Here is a 17,735-nt window from a genome sequence, read left to right on the forward strand (position 1 = left end):
TGTAGACCAACCCAAGCTGTACTGTTCAGTAGGATAATAGTAGACCAACCCAAGCTGTACTGTTCAGTAGGAAAATAGTTTTACTATTATTGAAACAGAGAGACTGGACCTACTTATCCACATCTACTGTGTCCCCATCCAATAGCACACTTTCAAACATAACATCTACCGGCAGCCTAGAGGTGCGTCCGAACATCAAGAAGAAGGGCGGAAACCCAGTAGTCTCGCCCACCCAGTGTGCGATTCAGACGTTCTGCTTGACCGTTACCCATGGGATGTCCAAATGTGTGGCTGGTTAAGGCCTTACAAATACTGTATAACAAACAACGTCAAGGAAGGGCACTTTAACATGTTACATCAGATATATCCATGTAATTCTATGATGTCCACATGTGTGGCTGGTTAAGGCCTTACAAATACTGTATAACAAACAACGTTAAGGAAGGGCACTTCAACATGTTACATCAGATATATCCATGTAATTCTATGATGTCCACATGTGTGGCTGGTGATGATTTCTGTGTTTTCTGAGAAAAAGGTGAGAATCTGTCCCACTTGATGTAAATGATGTAAATTTGCAAAATTTATAAATAAATAAAATAAACACTGCCCATGTTCTACATGGAGGATATAATATGTTACTATTATGAACACTGCCCATGTTCTACATGGAGGATATAATATGTTACTATTGCAATGAAACCACTGAAATGATTGTGATTTTTTTTATTCTTGTTGCCAAATACTTTATACACAAACAATCATTCCAAAATTCTATACCAAAATTACACATTTTTCTGACTGAATTTAAATATTTTATTAAAACATTAACCCTAGTGAATAACAACAAGAATAACATTTTCCTGAATCATTATAGATTTTTTCAGAGTGATAACAACTACACTAAAATAGTTAATGTTTTATTACTTCATTGATATTTTGTGTGTTTTAGTATTTTCTAGTTAATACTAGTTCTGTTTTGTATGATGTAACAATGTAAATTGTTGGTCTGTATTTTGAATCAAAAAATAAATATATAAAATTAAATTAAAATAAAAAGACACATCGTCATCTGCTGACTGGAGGGGCAACACAGTTGAGGAACCAAAAGTTTATTTTCATTTATTTCATAAAAGTGTAATATTGTATTAAGTCATTCAAATAGAAGCATGTGTTGATTTATTCGTGTTTAATGAGTGATAATTTAAAACAAACTTTAGATCCACTACATATTTACATTGAACCATAGTTCTGACATGGATCATTTTGACCCACTACATATTTACATTGAACCATAGTTCTGACATGGATCATTTTGACCCACTACATATTTACATTGAACCATAGTTCTGACATGGATCATTTTGACCCACTACATATTTACATTGAACCATAGTTCTGACATGGATCATTTTGACCCACTACATATTTACATTGAACCATAGTTCTGACATGGATCATTTTGACCCACTACATATTTACATTGAACCATAGTTCTGACATGGATCATTTTGACCCACTACATATTTACATTGAACCATAGTTCTGACATGGATCATTTTGACCCCAGAGGCATATCTTTTATCACAGCCAAAATGTGGTTTATTCCATTTTTCATGACTTTGTCAATCAACTTGTTCTTAATACATCTAAATCCTGGTTTAGTGTATCTGTATCAATATGGACAGCTACAAGATTTCTCTCCTGTGTGTGTTCTCTGGTGTATAGTCAGATGGCTAGATGGAACAAAACTCTACATCAGAAAATACATACATGAAGGAGTTGTTTCATGATATCAATGAAATGATGTCACAATGTAGAATGTTTTAACATTGTAGAAGGAGTATTTTAAATGATGTCACAATGTAGAATGTTTTAACATTGTAGTAGGAATATTTTAATGATGTCACAATGTAGAATGTTTTAACATTGTAGTAGGAGTATTTTAATGATGTCACAATGTAGAATGTTTTAACATTGTTGTAGGAGTATTTTAATGATGTCACAATGTAGAATGTTTTAACATTGTAGTAGGGGTATTTGAATGATGTCACAATGTAGAATGTTTTAACATTGTAGAAGGAGTATTTTAATGATGTCACAATGTAGAATGTTTTAACATTGTAGTAGGAGTATTTTAATGATGTCACAATGTAGAATGTTTTAACATTGTAGAAGGGGTATTTTAATGATGTCACAATGTAGAATGTTTAACATTGTAAAAGGGGTATTTTAATGATGTCACAATGTAGAATGTTTTAACATTGTAGAAGGAGTATTTTAATGATGTCACAATGTAGAATGTTTTAACATTGTAGTAGGGGTATTTTAATGATGTCACAATGTAGAATGTTTTAACATTGTAGAAGGAGTATTTTAATGATGTCACAATGTAGAATGTTTTAACATTGTAGTAGGAGTATTTTAATGATGTCACAATGTAGAATGTTTTCACATTGTAGTAGGAGTATTTTAATGATGTCACAATGTAGAATGTTTTAACATTGTAGAAGGAGTATTTTAATGATGTCACAATGTAGAATGTTTTAACATTGTAGTAGGAGTATTTTAATGATGTCACAATGTAGAACACTAAACGTTTGCCTCCTGTTCAATTGATTTCTGCATGATATGGATATTAGCCTCAGGGGGAAAATCCAGGCTCTGAATTGAAAGAGTGATATTTATATGATATAACAGAAAGTGACTAACACAAAAAGAGCTGTGTTACACTTACAGCATTTGTGACCCACTTGAATCAAAATGTAGCTAGATGTTTTCTACAAGTTGTCCTCTAACCAGTGATGTACACATTGTTCCCAGATTCCGTGTGGTTTTTGAGCTGTTAGTTTTAACAGGACATACAACCTCACCTCCCCACTCTCACACAAATGATTTCAACATGATATCGATGAGGGATGAAAAATAAGTGTTGTGTTCCTTTGTTTAACAACCTCTAAATGTAAATGCATCTCTCCAAAATGTAGCTGACTGTCTTCTGCAGGTTGTCCTCTAACCAGGGAGGTAAAATATATCTCCCATTTCCATGTGTTTTTTTAGTTGTGCTTGTTTCAACAGCACCAACAACCTGATTTGTCCTCTAACCAGGGAGGTAAAATATATCTCCCATTTCCATGTGTTTTTTTAGTTGTGCTTGTTTCAACAGCACCAACAACCTGATTTGTCCTCTAACCAGGGAGGTAAAATATATCTCCCATTTCCATGTGTTTTTTTAGTTGTGTTAGTTTCAACAGCACCAACAACCTGATTTGTCCTCTAACCAGGGAGGTAAAATATATCTCCCATTTCCATGTGTTTTTAGTTGTGCTAGTTTCAACAGCACCCAACAACCTGATTTGTCCTCTAACCAGGGAGGTAAATTATATCTCCCATTTCCATGTGTTTTTAGTTGTGTTAGTTTCAACAGCACCTACAACCTGATTTGTCCTCTAACCAGGGAGGTAAAATATATCTCCCATTTCCATGTGTTTTTAGTCGTGTTAGTTCCAACAGCACCTACAACCTGATTTCCCCCTAATTGATATCAGTGATTTCTTGCTACTAAACAGCAGCGTTGTTGTTGCTGGTGCAGTTTATAAGGTGCTTGTTTAAACACACCAGTAATATGATTGGCAGCTGTTTGTGTTTATATACATGTTTTATTATTCCATGTCTCACCTTTAAGTTAAGTATTGCCAATACATATTAACAAAGGGGTGTACATTTGATTTTCATATTTCATATTTACAATTTCTGTAACATTTAGTAATGATAATTATTTATGCAACTAGCTGACCATTATTGGGTACAATTATATTGACATTGTTGCCCTGCTATAATAATATCAGGGTTCATTCTCAGAAGTGCCAACCCAAATGTACTGGAGCATGACATTGGGGACTGGACCCAGATCCAACAACATGCCTATCGAGTGAACCCTGAAAAGAGGGAGAAGCTCTGGAGTGACGTGGAAAGTTACTACGGATATTTCAGGAGTTTCCTCTTGAAATCAGACCGGAGTAAGGAGAACTTCGTTGCTGAAATTCTTAATGGTGGGCAGTCAAAAATGTTTTGCGTTTAGCCAGTGCGTTGCCATGGATACCAATTTATTTTGACTGCACGTTTTTCTATATTGGAGATGAGATGTGTTTGGGCGAGTTCCAAGGGGACGAGAGTTCTAGAAGCTAGTGAGATTTAGGAAGACGAGAGTTCTAGAAGCTAGTGAGATTTAGGAAGACGAGAGTTCTAGAAGCTAGTGAGATTTAGGAAGACGAGAGTTCTAGAAGCTAATGAGTTTAAAAATAAATAAAAAACATTGTAGAAAAATATATATATATAGAAATACGTGTGTTTTCTTGTTTTTAATTGTTGACAGCCAGTAGACACCATGTTTATATTGGTGAAGGTGAAGCATTGTAGTTGATTATAATGTGAAATGGAAGTTGTTTTTTGTTAATGGTGAGCAAACTTGTCCAACAAAAATATAGGACGTATTTGTTGTCTAAAGGGGGAAGGTGTCACAGGCTTTGGTTTTTACATTTATGTTTTGAGGTTGGACGTTAGCACGTCTAGCTCGTTAGCACGTCTAGCACGTCTAGCTCGTTAGCACGTCTAGCACGTCTAGCTCGTTAGCACGTCTAACTCGTTAGCACGTCTAGCTCGTTAGCACGTCTAACTCGTTAGCACGTCTAGCTCGCTCATTAGCACGTAGGACGCACTGATTGGTGTCACCTCATTAGTCAGTTTGTGTTACACCTGTGCTGCTTGTCCATCTCGTTAGTGGGAAGGTGTTTCACCTGAGCTGGTCCAGGTGCTATTTAAGAGTGTCTGGACCAGAATGCCAGTTGTCTTCAAAGACACGGAGGGTCAACAACTTTAGTTGCGCTACCTTTTTGGTTTGCTTCCTGTCTTTAAGTTTTCAGTGGTGTAATAACATATTAACACATGTAATAAAGCATTCACTGACTGTTGTCTGCCTGTGGCCTAACCATGCAATCATAGCTTGCACTAATAAATGCTCTCTGTCTCATAACCTCCCCTCCCCCTGTTCCCAGCAGATACTAACCGCACTGGCACCCAATACCCAATACCCATGTAAACATAGCTTACTGATAGATCAGTGAGGTTAGATCCAATACCCATGTAAACATAGCTTACTGACAGATCAGTGAGATTAGATCCAATACCCATGTAAACATAGCTTACTGATAGATCAATGAGGTCAGATCCAATACCCATGTAAACATAGCTTACTGACAGATCAGTGAGGTTAGATCCAATACCGATGTAAACATAGCTTACTGACAGATCAGTGAGGTTAGATCCAATACCCATGTAAACATAGCTTACTGACAGATCAGTGAGGTTAGATCCAATACCCATGTAAACATAGCTTACTGACAGATCAGTGAGGTTAGATCCAATACCCATGTAAACATAGCTTACTGACAGATCAGTGAGGTTAGATCCAATACCCATGTGTTGCGAACAGGTCGATTGTAGCGGTAGTCGTTTCGATGGAGAATAACTTTACAGTTATTTTGACCGCGGTGGTTATTGAAGTCGTGGTTTCGTGGAAGAAACCGTTGTTGTGCATCATCGTTCAACGCTCCAATACCTGATAATGACCAAACCTGTTTAGGCTTTTTGGGAATTTAACTTCAATTAACCTGAAAGTGTTCATAGTATAAACATCTGTTGGGTTGGTAGAATGTGGAAAGACCCACCTCATTGGTTAATATTCACTGTAGTAGAAACATCTGTTGGGTTGGTAGAATGTGGAAAGACCCACCTCATTGGATAATAATTCCCTAGTAGAAACATCTGTTGGGTTGGTAGAATGTAGAAGTAGGTTTTAAATTCATACTTATTACACATCTGCAGTTGTCTGACTATTATATTATTATTTAATGAATGAAATGTAAAAATGCACTTTTTGTCTGGAAATAAAATAAACATTTATCTGCGTTAACCACTCCAGTCAACAGATGGCGATATGCGTTTTTCAGGCGATGCTATCAGAGTGACGTATAATGTAGTGGACGGGACGCTTCTTCAACAACATCTAGTCAGCCACCTCGGTAGCTTCCTAGCGGAAACGTTCAAGCTGTTCAGACTGCTTCGGTCTATATTCACTTCTGTGTTTGGAACATAATTCTGTCTTTTAACTAGTTTCCCCATTTCATGTCATATTTCCGTTTAGTCAGGTAACGGTAGCTGGCTTGATAAATGAGCCTATCACTAGGCTAGTCGCTAACTAGCTAGGTTAGCTGGCTAACATCCCCGACCATGAGCTCAGCAAGCTACTGCCCTCCTGCTAAAAAAGAGGTCTGCTGGAAGGAGAAAGAAGGTATTTGGCTGAACGTTGTCGTGAAAGACGAGAATGAAGAGGAGGATGTCACAGTAAACGAAGAAGTAGAGGGTGAGGCTGTTACACAGAAAGAAGAGGAAGAAAACGATTATACTTTTTTTGGAGTGAATGAAGGAGAGATAACTGTCATATTGAAGGAGGAGGAGAGGGAAGAAGAGAAGGAGACAGAAGATCTGAGTAACACCAGTAAGTCCTGTCTTGAAAATAGTTGTTGAACTGATACGTGGTTTTAAAACGGCATTCTACTCTAGTTCTGAGCTTAAATGCCGTTTTTTAATGTAGGAATTGATAAAGCTACACTGTAAGATGTGAATACCATCAAGAAGCTGGCCAACAACAAAACTTTAACAATGGATTTGCACCCAAAATCACAACTTAAATGTCTCACGGAATGGACTTGCCTTCATTCAATACTGCAATTCCACTGTACTAAACTGGAGGCGATTTCCAGCCCGTCGTTGACTGCGGTCAAGTGAGCCGACAGTCGCAAAACGCGGTCAGGCCATCTGCTCTTCGGTTTCTTCCTGAATTTGCGTGCGCGAAAACACTTTACGGAATGGCGTTTTTTCAGGTAGGGAAACTGAGTTGAATGGACACTCATGCACAGCTAGTCGAGACGATGGCTACAAATCATTACAAGCAAACCGTTTGAAGCACACTTATTCACTCTTCCATAATAAAAATGATACCAAATTGTTTATTTAATTTTGGCGTTATCATAAAGTACTTTATCATTGCTAGAGTGTCAAGCGTAGGCTGGACTGGTGTAAACACTACAACATACAATGACATTCTAGACCATTCTATAGGCCTCTCTGACTAAGAACACACAGAGACCTGCATTTTGTAGTGGCTTTAATAACACTTGTGAAAAGTGACTTCAGGTGATTGAGGGATCTAGTCTAGATTAAATGTCATAGGAAGTTTTATCATGTGGAGGTTTCATTCAGGTCTCTGTTTAATTAAATCATCTGTTTGTCTTTGACAGGAGAGAGACCAGACTCTCCTTCTGACAGCAGTGAGAGTCCTTCAGGGAAACCAGACCCCGAGACGTCCAAACCAGCAGGACGACATCACTGCTCCCAGTGTGGAAAGAGTTTTACTCAGTTAGGGAGCCTGAGAACACATAAGAGAATACACACTGGAGAGAAGCCTTACCACTGTTCCCAATGTGGAATGTCATTTACCCAGTTAGGGAGCCTGCAAACGCATGAGAGGGGACACACAGGGGAAAAGCTTTTCCAATGTTCCCATTGTGGAAAGAGTTTTGGCCATGTAGGAAACCTGAACAAGCATGAGAGGACACACACAGGTAAGAAGATGTACCGCTGCTCCCAGTGTGGAGAGAGATTTACCCGGTTAAGGTACCTGAAAGAGCATGAAAGAATACATACAAATACACAGGAGGAGAAGACATACCACTGCTCTCATTGTGGAAAGACATTTTCCCAGTCAGAAAACCTGAAAACACATGAGAGAATCGAGAGGCTGTGTTCTGACTTGTGTTTTTGACTGAGAATGTGTGTGTTTGTTTGGGCTGTCAGACTTGAGTTCACTTCGTGTAATGTTAGTGCACTATTTTTAATTGTGATTAATCCATTGTCTCAAAGGGTTGAAAACACACTGAAAACATCCAGAATACATACTATATACAGCTAAAATCTACAATGCCATGTAAACACAAGATGACATTGAGGTTAAATAAAGTGTGATTTATCAATGGAACATATTTTGACACGTCCACTGTGTGTCTCTGTAGAGTCATAATATCCATAACAACTAGAGGTCAAACAGGGAGATGGTTCCATTCATTTTCCCCACAGGGCTGTGTTTTGTTTAGACTCACCCTGGTGTGATATTTTGATAACCATGTAAACCTCTCTGGGACAAGGTGACTAAGGACACAGTGTATTGTGAATTTATTGTCATGTTTTTAAAATGGTACAAATGCCTTTATTTTAGCTGGACCCCAGGAAGAGTAGCTGCTGCCTTGGCAGGAACTAATGGGGATCCATAATAAACCCCAGGAAAAGTAGCTGCTGCCTTGGCAGGAACTAATGTGGATCCATAATAAACCCCAGGAAGAGTAGCTGCTGCCTTGGCAGGAACTAATGGGGATCCATAATAAACCCCAGGAAGAGTAGCTGCTGCCTTGGCAGGAACTAATGGGGATCTATAATAAACCCCAGGAAGAGTAGCTGCTGCCTTGGCAGGAACTAATGGGGATCCATAATAAACCCCAGGAAGAGTAGCTGCTGCCTTGACAGGAACTAATGGGGATCCATAATAAACCCCAGGAAGAGTAGCTGCTGCCTTGGCAGGAACTAATGGGGATCTATAATAAACCCCAGGAAGAGTAGCTGCTGCCTTGGCAGGAACTAATTCGGATCCATAATAAACCCCAGGAAGAGTAGCTGCTGCCTTGGCAGGAATTAATGGGGATCTATAATAAACCCCAGGAAGAGTAGCTGCTGCCTTGGCATGAACTAATGGGGATCCATAATAAACCCCAGGAAGAGTAGCTGCTGCCGTGGCATGAACTAATGGGGATCCATAATAAACCCCAGGAAGAGTAGCTGCTGCCTTGGCAGGAACTAATGGGGATCCATAATAAACCCCAGGAAGAGTAGCTGCTGCCTTGGCAGGAACTAATGGGGATCTATAATAAACCCAATGAAGAGTAGCTGCTGCCTTGGCAGGAACTAATGGGGATCCATAATAAACCCCAGGAAGAGTAGCTGCTGCCTTGGCAGGAACTAATGGGGATCCATAATAAACCCCAGGAAGAGTAGCTGCTGTCTTGGCAGGAACTAATGGGGATCCATAATAAACCCCAGGAAGAGTAGCTGCTGCCTTGGCAGGAACTAATGGGGATCCATAATAAACCCCAGGAAGAGTAGCTGCTGCTTTGGCAGGAACTAATGGGGATCCATAATAAACCCCAGGAAGAGTAGCTGCTGCCTTGACAGGAACTAATGGGGATCCATAATAAACCCCAGGAAGAGTAGCTGCTGCCTTGGCAGGAACTAATGGGGATCTATAATAAACCCAATGAAGAGTAGCTGCTGCCTTGGCAGGAACTAATGGGGATCCATAATAAACCCCAGGAAGAGTAGCTGCTGTCTTGGCAGGAACTAATGGGGATCCATATTAAACCCCAGGAAGAGTAGCTGCTGCCTTGGCAGGAACTAATGTGGATCCATAATAAACCCCAGGAAGAGTAGCTGCTGCTTTGGCAGGAACTAATGGGGATCCATAATAAACCCCAGGAAGAGTAGCTGCTGCCTTGGCAGGAACTAATGGGGCTCCATAATAAACTCCATGAAGAGTAGCTGCTGCCTTGGCAGGAACTAATGGGGATCCATAATAAACCCCAGGAAGAGTAGCTGCTGCCTTGGCAGGAACTAATGGGGATCCATAATAAACCCCAGGAAGAGTAGCTGCTGCCTTGGCAGGAACTAATGGGGATCCATAATAAACTCCATGAAGAGTAGCTGCTGCCTTGGCAGGAACTAATGGGGATCCATAATAAACCCCAGGAAGAGTAGCTGCTGCCTTGGCAGGAACTAATGGAGATCCATAATAAACCCCAGGAAGAGTAGCTGCTGCCTTGGCAGGAACTAATGGGGATCCATAATAAACCCCAGGAAGAGTAGCTGCTGCCTTGGCAGGAACTAATGGGGATCCATAATAAACTCCATGAAGAGTAGCTGCTGCCTTGGCAGGAACTAATGGGGATCCATAATAAACCCCAGGAAGAGTAGCTGCTGCCTTGGCAGGAACTAATGGAGATCCATAATAAACCCCAGGAAGAGTAGCTGCTGCCTTGGCAGGAACTAAATGGGATCCATAATAAATACAAATACTCTTGTCAATATATTTGTCTCTCTTTACTCTCGGATTCGAAAATGCTAATTAGCATCAAAGTAGACAACATGCAAGACTACAAATCCCTGTAAGCTCCTGCAAGTCATCTCTAGCCGACACCTTTCACAGAACAGTTCACAAAATTGTCCATTGAAATAAATGTTGACAACTTAGTCACTGCTACATTAAGGCCTGATTGGTGGAGTGCTGCAGAGATGGTTGTCCTTCTGGAAGGTTCTCCCGTCTCCACAGAGGAAATCTGGAGCTCTGTCAGAGTGAACATCTGGTTCTTGTTCACCTCCTTGACCAAGGCCCTTCTCCCCCGATGTCTCAGTTTGGCCGGGTGGCCAGCTCTAGAAAGAGTATTGGTGGTTCCAAACTTCTTCCATTTAAGAATGATGGTGGCCATTGTGTTCATGGGGAACATCAATGCTACAGACATTTTTGGTACCTTTCCACAGATCTGTGCCTCGACACAATCCTGTCTCAGAGCTTTTGTAGAAACATCTCAAGTATGATCAATGGAATCAGGATGCATCTGAGCTCAATTTCGAGTCTCATAGCAAAGGGTCTGAATACTTAAATAAATACATTTGCGAAAATGTCTGAAAACCTGTTTTTGGTTTGTCATTATGGGGTATTGTGTGTAGGTTGATGAGGGGAAAAACATATTCAATTTTATAATGAAGCTGTAATGTAACTAAATGTGGAATAAGTGAAGGGGTCTGAATACTTAATGAATACACTGTATACCACTGGAAGAGGTTTCTATCATTGGCAGTTTTGTACACAGTCAGGTGATACGTGGTATAGAAAGTCCAATCTTAGGAGAGAACATGGGAGGCACTATACTGTGTGTCTGCAGGTGTCTATCTGGTCAAAACCACTGATACAGGTGCCCCTCCACCCTCTGGTGGGATGGATCATGTCTACAGAGAAACCTACATTCAAATAATTAGATTTGTGAAATTATTAGATATTACTTGTTAGGTATTACTGCACTGCCGGAGCTAGAAACACAAGCATTTTGCTACACCTGCAATAACATTTGCTAAACACGTGTATGTGACCAATAAAATGTGATTTTGATTTGAAATAAATGTCCTATTTATCAAAGGTGATTTTGGATGGAGTCAAAATGACTCCAAAGGATTTTAATTTGTTAAAAGTCCTTATTGATACAGAAACACTAAACCAGGATTTAGATGTATTAAGAACAAGTTGATTGACAAAGTCATGAAAAATTGGATGAATTGACTAAACCACATTATGGCTGTGATAAAAGATATGCCTCAGTTCAAAATTGGGGCGGCAGGGTAGCCTAGTGGTTAAAGCATTGGACTAGTAACCGGAAGGTTGCAAGTTCAAATCCCCGAGCTGACTAGGTACTGACTAGGTAATCTGTCGTTCTGCCCCTGAACAGGCAGTTCCTAGGCCGTCATTGAAAATAAGAATTTGTTCTTAACTGACTTGCCTAGACAAAATAAATAAAGGTAAAAACAAATGATCCCTGTCAGAACTATGGTTCAATGTAAATATATAGTGGATCTAAATGATCCATGTCAGAACTATGGTTCAATGTAAATATATAGTGGATCTAAATGATCCCTGTCAGAACTATGGTTCAATGTAAATATGTAGTGGGTCTAAATGATCCATGTCAGAACTATGGTTCAATGTAAATATGTAGTGGGTCTAAAGTTTGTTTTAAATTATCACTCATTAAAAACGAATCAATCAACACATGCTTTTCTTTGAATGACTTAATATGATAATCAACTTTAATTAAATAAATGAAAAATAAACTTTTGGTTCCTCAACTGCGTTGCCACTCCAGTCAGCAGATGGCGATGTGTGTCTTTTAGGTTCAGGCGACGCTGCCAGTGTGACGTATAATCTAGTGGACGGGACGCTCCTTCAACAACAACAACAGTAAGTCACCTCGGTAGCTTTATAGCAAACATAGCTACAACATTCACTCTCTTTACACTGTTTTGGTGTACATTAGTCGCTGTGTATTAAACACACTTCTGTCGTATGTACGTGTTGGCCCATTTAATTATATATTTACGTTGTTTGTCAGCTAGCTGGTTTGCTAAATTAGCTTACAACTAGGCTAGTTGCTAATGCTAGCTAGCGAACATCTCCGACCATGAGTTCACTAAGTTACTCTCCTCCTGCTAAAGAAGAGGAGGTATTCTGGACGGAGAAAGAAGTTCTCCTGAAAGAGGAGGAGGAAGAGAAGGATGTTTCAATACAAAAACAAGTAGAGGGTGAGGCTGTTACCGTGAAAGAAGAAGATAAAGACGTTTCAGTGAATGAAAGATGCGTTCAGAGTGAAAGAGGAGGAGGATGTTACAGTAAAAGAAGAGGAATCGGAGAGGGAGGAGGATGCAGTTTTTGGAGTGAAAGAGGGGGAGGGGGAGATGACTGTCACATCGAAAAAGGAGGAGGAAGACGAAGAGGAGGACACTGGATATCTGGGCCCGGTTTCCCCAACGCATCTTAAGGCATCCTATGGTTCTGACGGTGAACTCAGCCATAAGATGGTTTTGAGAAACAGGGCCGTGAATAACACTAGTAAGTACTGTCTTAAAAACAGGCACAAACTCTGCAGTTGTTGAACTGATGTGTGGTGTTAAAGGGGAAATATGTAATTGCTACATTTATATTATTTATAGCCATTGATTCTTGAAGAATATAACACATACCTCATGAGCTTAGTTCAACTGTTGTACCCCATCAGAACCCCAAATAAGATTTTTTTTACTCCAATGTTTAGAAACAATGTAAATCAACACTGTAGAGCCTCAACATGGTTAAAACTATCATGTTGATTTTATGAATGGTCAGTCCTTGCATCCGTAGGTCTGTCTATGAATTTGAGAGTAGTTACATTTCTCCAGACCCATCCATCATCTTATTACCAAAACAGTGGTGGAATGATATCTTTGTTATTGTTTGAACTGCAGATTGGTTGATCGATTGATTTGGCTTTTTTAAAGGGACAACCTAGGATTTAAACAGCAACAAAATGTCTGCCCTGAGACTTGGTTTGGTAAACAGCTGAGGGATGGGGGCTGGATAAATGTAACCACTCTCACATTCAATTCATTGCCCTCGTGCGCCTATTTGAGCAAACACAGAAAGGGGCCTATATTGGTGACCAAAGGTTGTCTGGCACACTGCTTAGGGGTTCAGCAACTGTAATAACTTATTTATAGCCGACAATCATCGATGTTACTACTAATGTGAAAACAAGACTATGACTATTGTTGCTCACTTGACTGTCTCAAGACAATTGTCAAATGATTTTAACATTCATTACAGACGTCAATTGTTGTGCAATATCATGGCTACGCTGTTGGCATCACATTTTACAGTGGATTTCTGCTGTTGTGGGCCTTTAACCATCTGTCTGACTTGTTGTTCACACAGGAGAGAGATGTGACTATCGTGGATCCTCTGGGGAGCCTCAACAACATCATGAAGCTGACGAGGCAGGGAAGAGTCTCTCCAGATCATATCACCTCAAGAAACACCAGTGGAGACCAACAGGGAAGAAATCGTACTGCTGCTCTAACTGTGGGAAGAGTTACTTAAGATCAAATTCACTAAAAGTACACATGAGAATTCACACTGGAGAGAAACCTTATAGCTGTGATCAATGTGGAAAGAGTTTTACTACATCTAGCCATCGGATTGTACACCAGAGAACACACACAGGAGACAAATCTTATAGCTGTGATCAATGTGGGAAAAGTTTTACTCAGTCAAGCAGCCTGTTATCTCACCAGAGAACACACACAGGAGAGAAACCTTACAGCTGTTATCAATGTGGGAAGAATTTTACTCAGTCAAGCAACCTGGTATCACACCAGAGAACACACACAGGAGAGAAATCTTATAGTTGTGAACAATGTGGGAAGAATTTTACTACATCCAGACATCTGATTATACACCAGAGAACACACACAGGAGAGAAACCTTATAGCTGTGAACAATGTGGGAAGAATTTTACTAACTCTAGTCATCTGATTGTACACCAGAGAACACACCCAGGAGAGAAACCTCATAGCTGTGAACAATGTGGGAAGAATTTTACTAACTCTAGTCATCTGATTGTACACCAGAGAACACACACAGGAGAGAGACCTCATAGCTGTGGTCAATGTGACAAGAGATACTCTGATAAAAGATCTCTGATCAAACATCAGAAAATACATTAATGATGGAGTTGTTTCATGATATCAATGAATTAATGTCACAATGTAGAATGTTTTAACATTGTAGTAGGAGTATTTTAATGATGTCACAATGTAGAATGTTTTAACATTGTAGAAGGAGTATTTTAATGATGTCACAATGTAGAATGTTTAAACATTGTAGAAGGAGTATTTTAATGATGTCACAATGTAGAATGTTTTAACATTGTAGTAGGAGTATTTTAATGATGTCACAATGTAGAATGTTTTAACATTGTAGAAGGAGTATTTTAATGATGTCACAATGTAGAATGTTTTAACATTGTAGTAGGAGTATTTTAATGATGTCACAATGTAGAATGTTTTCACATTGTAGTAGGAGTATTTTAATGATGTCACAATGTAGAATGTTTTAACATTGTAGAAGGAGTATTTTAATGATGTCACAATGTAGAATGTTTTAACATTGTAGTAGGAGTATTTTAATGATGTCACAATGTAGAATGTTTTCACATTGTAGTAGGAGTATTTTAATGATGTCACAATGTAGAATGTTTTAACATTGTAGAAGGAGTATTTTAATGATGTCACAATGTAGAATGTTTTAACATTGTAGTAGGAGTATTTTAATGATGTCACAATGTTGAACACTAAACGTTGGCCCCCTGTTCAATTGATTTCTGCATGATATGGATATTAGCCTCAGGGGGAAAATCCAGGCTCTGAATTGAAAGAGTGCTATTTATATGATATAACAGAAAGTGACTAACACAAAAAGAGCTGTGTTACACTTACAGCATTGGTGACCCACTTGAATCAAAATGTAGCTAGATGTTTTCTACAAGTTGTCCTCTAACCAGTGATGTACACATTATTCCCAGATTCCATGTGGTTTTTGAGCTGTTAGTTTTAACAGGACAAACTCATCTCCCCACTCTCACACAAATGATTTCAACATGATATCGCTGAGGGATGAAAAATAAGTGTTGCGTTCCTTTGTTTAACAACCTCTAAATGTAAATGCATCTCTCCAAAATGTAGCTGACTGTCTTCTACAGGTTGTCCTCTAACCAGGGAGGTAAAATATATCTCCCATTTCCATGTGTTTTTAGTTGTGTTCGTTTCAACAGCACCTACAACCTGATTTGTCCTCTAACCAGGGAGGTAAAATATATCTCCCATTTCCATGTGTTTTTAGTTGTGTTAGTTTCAACAGCACCTACAACCTGATTTGTCCTCTAACCAGGGAGGTAAAATATATCTCCCATTTCCATGTGTTTTTAGTTGTGTTAGTTTCAACAGCACCAACAACCTGATTTGTCCTCTAACCAGGGAGGTAAAATATATCTCCCATTTCAATGTGTTTTTTTAGTTGTGTTAGTTTCAACAGCACCAACAACCTGATTTGTCCTCTAACCAGGGAGGTAAAATATATCTCCCATTTCCATGTGTTTTTAGTCGTGTTAGTTTCAACAGCACCAACAACCTGATTTGTCCTCTAACCAGCGAGGTAAAATATATCTCCCATTTCCATGTGTTTTTAGTCGTGTTAGTTTCAACAGCACCAACAACCTGATTTGTCCTCTAACCAGCGAGGTAAAATATATCTCCCATTTCCATGTGTTTTTAGTTGTGTTAGTTTCAACAGCACCAACAACCTGATTTGTCCTCTAACCAGGGAGGTAAAATATATCTCCCATTTCCATGTGTTTTTAGTTGTGTTAGTTTCAACAGCACCAACAACCTGATTTGTCCTCTAACCAGGGAGGTAAAATATATCTCCCATTTCCATGTGTTTTTAGTTGTGTTAGTTTCAACAGCACCAACAACTTGATTTGTCCTCTAACCAGGGAGGTAAAATATATCTCCCATTTCCATGTGTTTTTAGTTGTGTTAGTTCCAACAGCACCAACAACCTGATTTGTCCTCTAACCAGGGAGGTAAAATATATCTCCCATTTCCATGTGTTTTTTTAGTTGTGTTAGTTTCAACAGCACCAACAACCTGATTTGTCCTCTAACCAGGGAGGTAAAATATATCTCCCATTTCCATGTGTTTTTAGTTGTGTTAGTTTCAACAGCACCAACAACCTGATTTGTCCTCTAACCAGGGAGGTAAAATATATCTCCCATTTCCATGTGTTTTTAGTTGTGTTAGTTTCAACAGCACCAACAACCTGATTTGTCCTCTAACCAGGGAGGTAAAATATATCTCCCATTTCCATGTGTTTTTAGTTGTGTTAGTTTCAACAGCACCAACAACCTGATTTGTCCTCTAACCAGGGAGGTAAAATATATCTCCCATTTCCATGTGTTTTTAGTTGTGTTAGTTTCAACAGCACCTACAACCTGATTTGTCCTCTAACCAGGGAGGTAAAATATATCTCCCATTTCCATGTGTTTTTAGTTGTGTTAGTTTGAACAGCACCAACAACCTGATTTGTCCTCTAACCAGGGAGGTAAAATATATCTCCCATTTCCATGTGTTTTTAGTTGTGTTAGTTTCAACAGCACCAACAACCTGATTTGTCCTCTAACCAGGGAGGTAAAATATATCTCCCATTTCCATGTGTTTTTAGTTGTGTTAGTTTCAACAGCACCAACAACCTGATTTGTCCTCTAACCAGGGAGGTAAAATATATCTCCCATTTCCATGTGTTTTTAGTTGTGTTAGTTTCAACAGCACCTACAACCTGATTTGTCCGCTAACCAGTGATACTTATTACTTATACTTAATACTTATTTTCCACAATCATTTGCAAATAAATTCATTAAAAATCCTACAATGTGATTTTCTGGATTTTTTTTTCTCATTTTGTATATGTATATGTACCTATGATGAAAATTACAGGCCTCTCTCATATTTTTAAGTGTGAGAACTTGCACAATTGGTGGCTGACTAAATACTTTTTTGCCCCACTGTACACTAAATACATGTAATATAGCCTATACAGTCTGATTCTTACATAACATTCTAACCACTACCCTGCTGCCTCAATAATACACTAAATACATGTAATATAGCCTATACAGTCTGATCCTTACATAACATTCTAACCACTAGGCTACCCTGCTGCCCCAATACTACACTAGATACATGTAATATAGCCTATACAGTCTGATCCTTACATAACATTCTAACCACTACCCTGCTGCCCCAATAATACACTAAATACATGTAATATAGCCTATACAGTCTGATCCTTACATAACATCCTAACCACTACCCTGCTGCCCCAATAATACACTAAATACATGTAATATAGCCTATACAGTCTGATCCTTACATAACAT

The 17,735-nt window shown here is 39.0% G+C and overlaps 2 protein-coding genes across 2 annotated transcripts; both read left to right on the top strand.

The window, feature by feature from the left end:
* The first annotated feature begins 6,033 nt into the window (after positions 1 to 6,033).
* LOC149974804 (uncharacterized) lies at positions 6,034 to 8,099 on the top strand. Its single transcript, XM_090210016.1, has 2 exons — positions 6,034 to 6,556; positions 7,359 to 8,099. Exons 1-2 carry the CDS (start codon positions 6,289 to 6,291, stop codon positions 7,880 to 7,882), a joined length of 792 nt encoding a protein of 263 aa, XP_090066142.1. The 5' UTR covers positions 6,034 to 6,288; the 3' UTR covers positions 7,883 to 8,099.
* Positions 8,100 to 12,435: 4,336 nt separating this feature from the next.
* LOC149974805 (uncharacterized) lies at positions 12,436 to 17,224 on the top strand. Its single transcript, XM_090210011.1, has 2 exons — positions 12,436 to 12,817; positions 13,676 to 17,224. Exons 1-2 carry the CDS (start codon positions 12,556 to 12,558, stop codon positions 14,464 to 14,466), a joined length of 1,053 nt encoding a protein of 350 aa, XP_090066137.1. The 5' UTR covers positions 12,436 to 12,555; the 3' UTR covers positions 14,467 to 17,224.
* Positions 17,225 to 17,735: the final 511 nt, after the last annotated feature.

This window comes from Oncorhynchus mykiss, chromosome 19 (genome assembly GCF_057628025.1).
Source record: "Oncorhynchus mykiss isolate SJ-2025 chromosome 19, ASM5762802v1, whole genome shotgun sequence".
Classification (NCBI taxonomy): domain Eukaryota; kingdom Metazoa; phylum Chordata; class Actinopteri; order Salmoniformes; family Salmonidae; genus Oncorhynchus; species Oncorhynchus mykiss.

Bases quoted from the DNA above. Each gene is read 5' to 3' on its own strand.
- LOC149974804 (XM_090210016.1), top strand. From the start codon at position 6,289: ATGAGCTCAGCAAGCTACTGCCCTCCTGCTAAAAAAGAGGTCTGCTGG. The intron at 6,557-7,358 runs GTAAGTCCTGTC...TGTCTTTGACAG, and splicing joins AGAAGATCTGAGTAACACCA to GAGAGAGACCAGACTCTCCT.
- LOC149974805 (XM_090210011.1), top strand. From the start codon at position 12,556: ATGAAAGATGCGTTCAGAGTGAAAGAGGAGGAGGATGTTACAGTAAAA. The intron at 12,818-13,675 runs GTAAGTACTGTC...TTGTTCACACAG, and splicing joins CAGGGCCGTGAATAACACTA to GAGAGAGATGTGACTATCGT.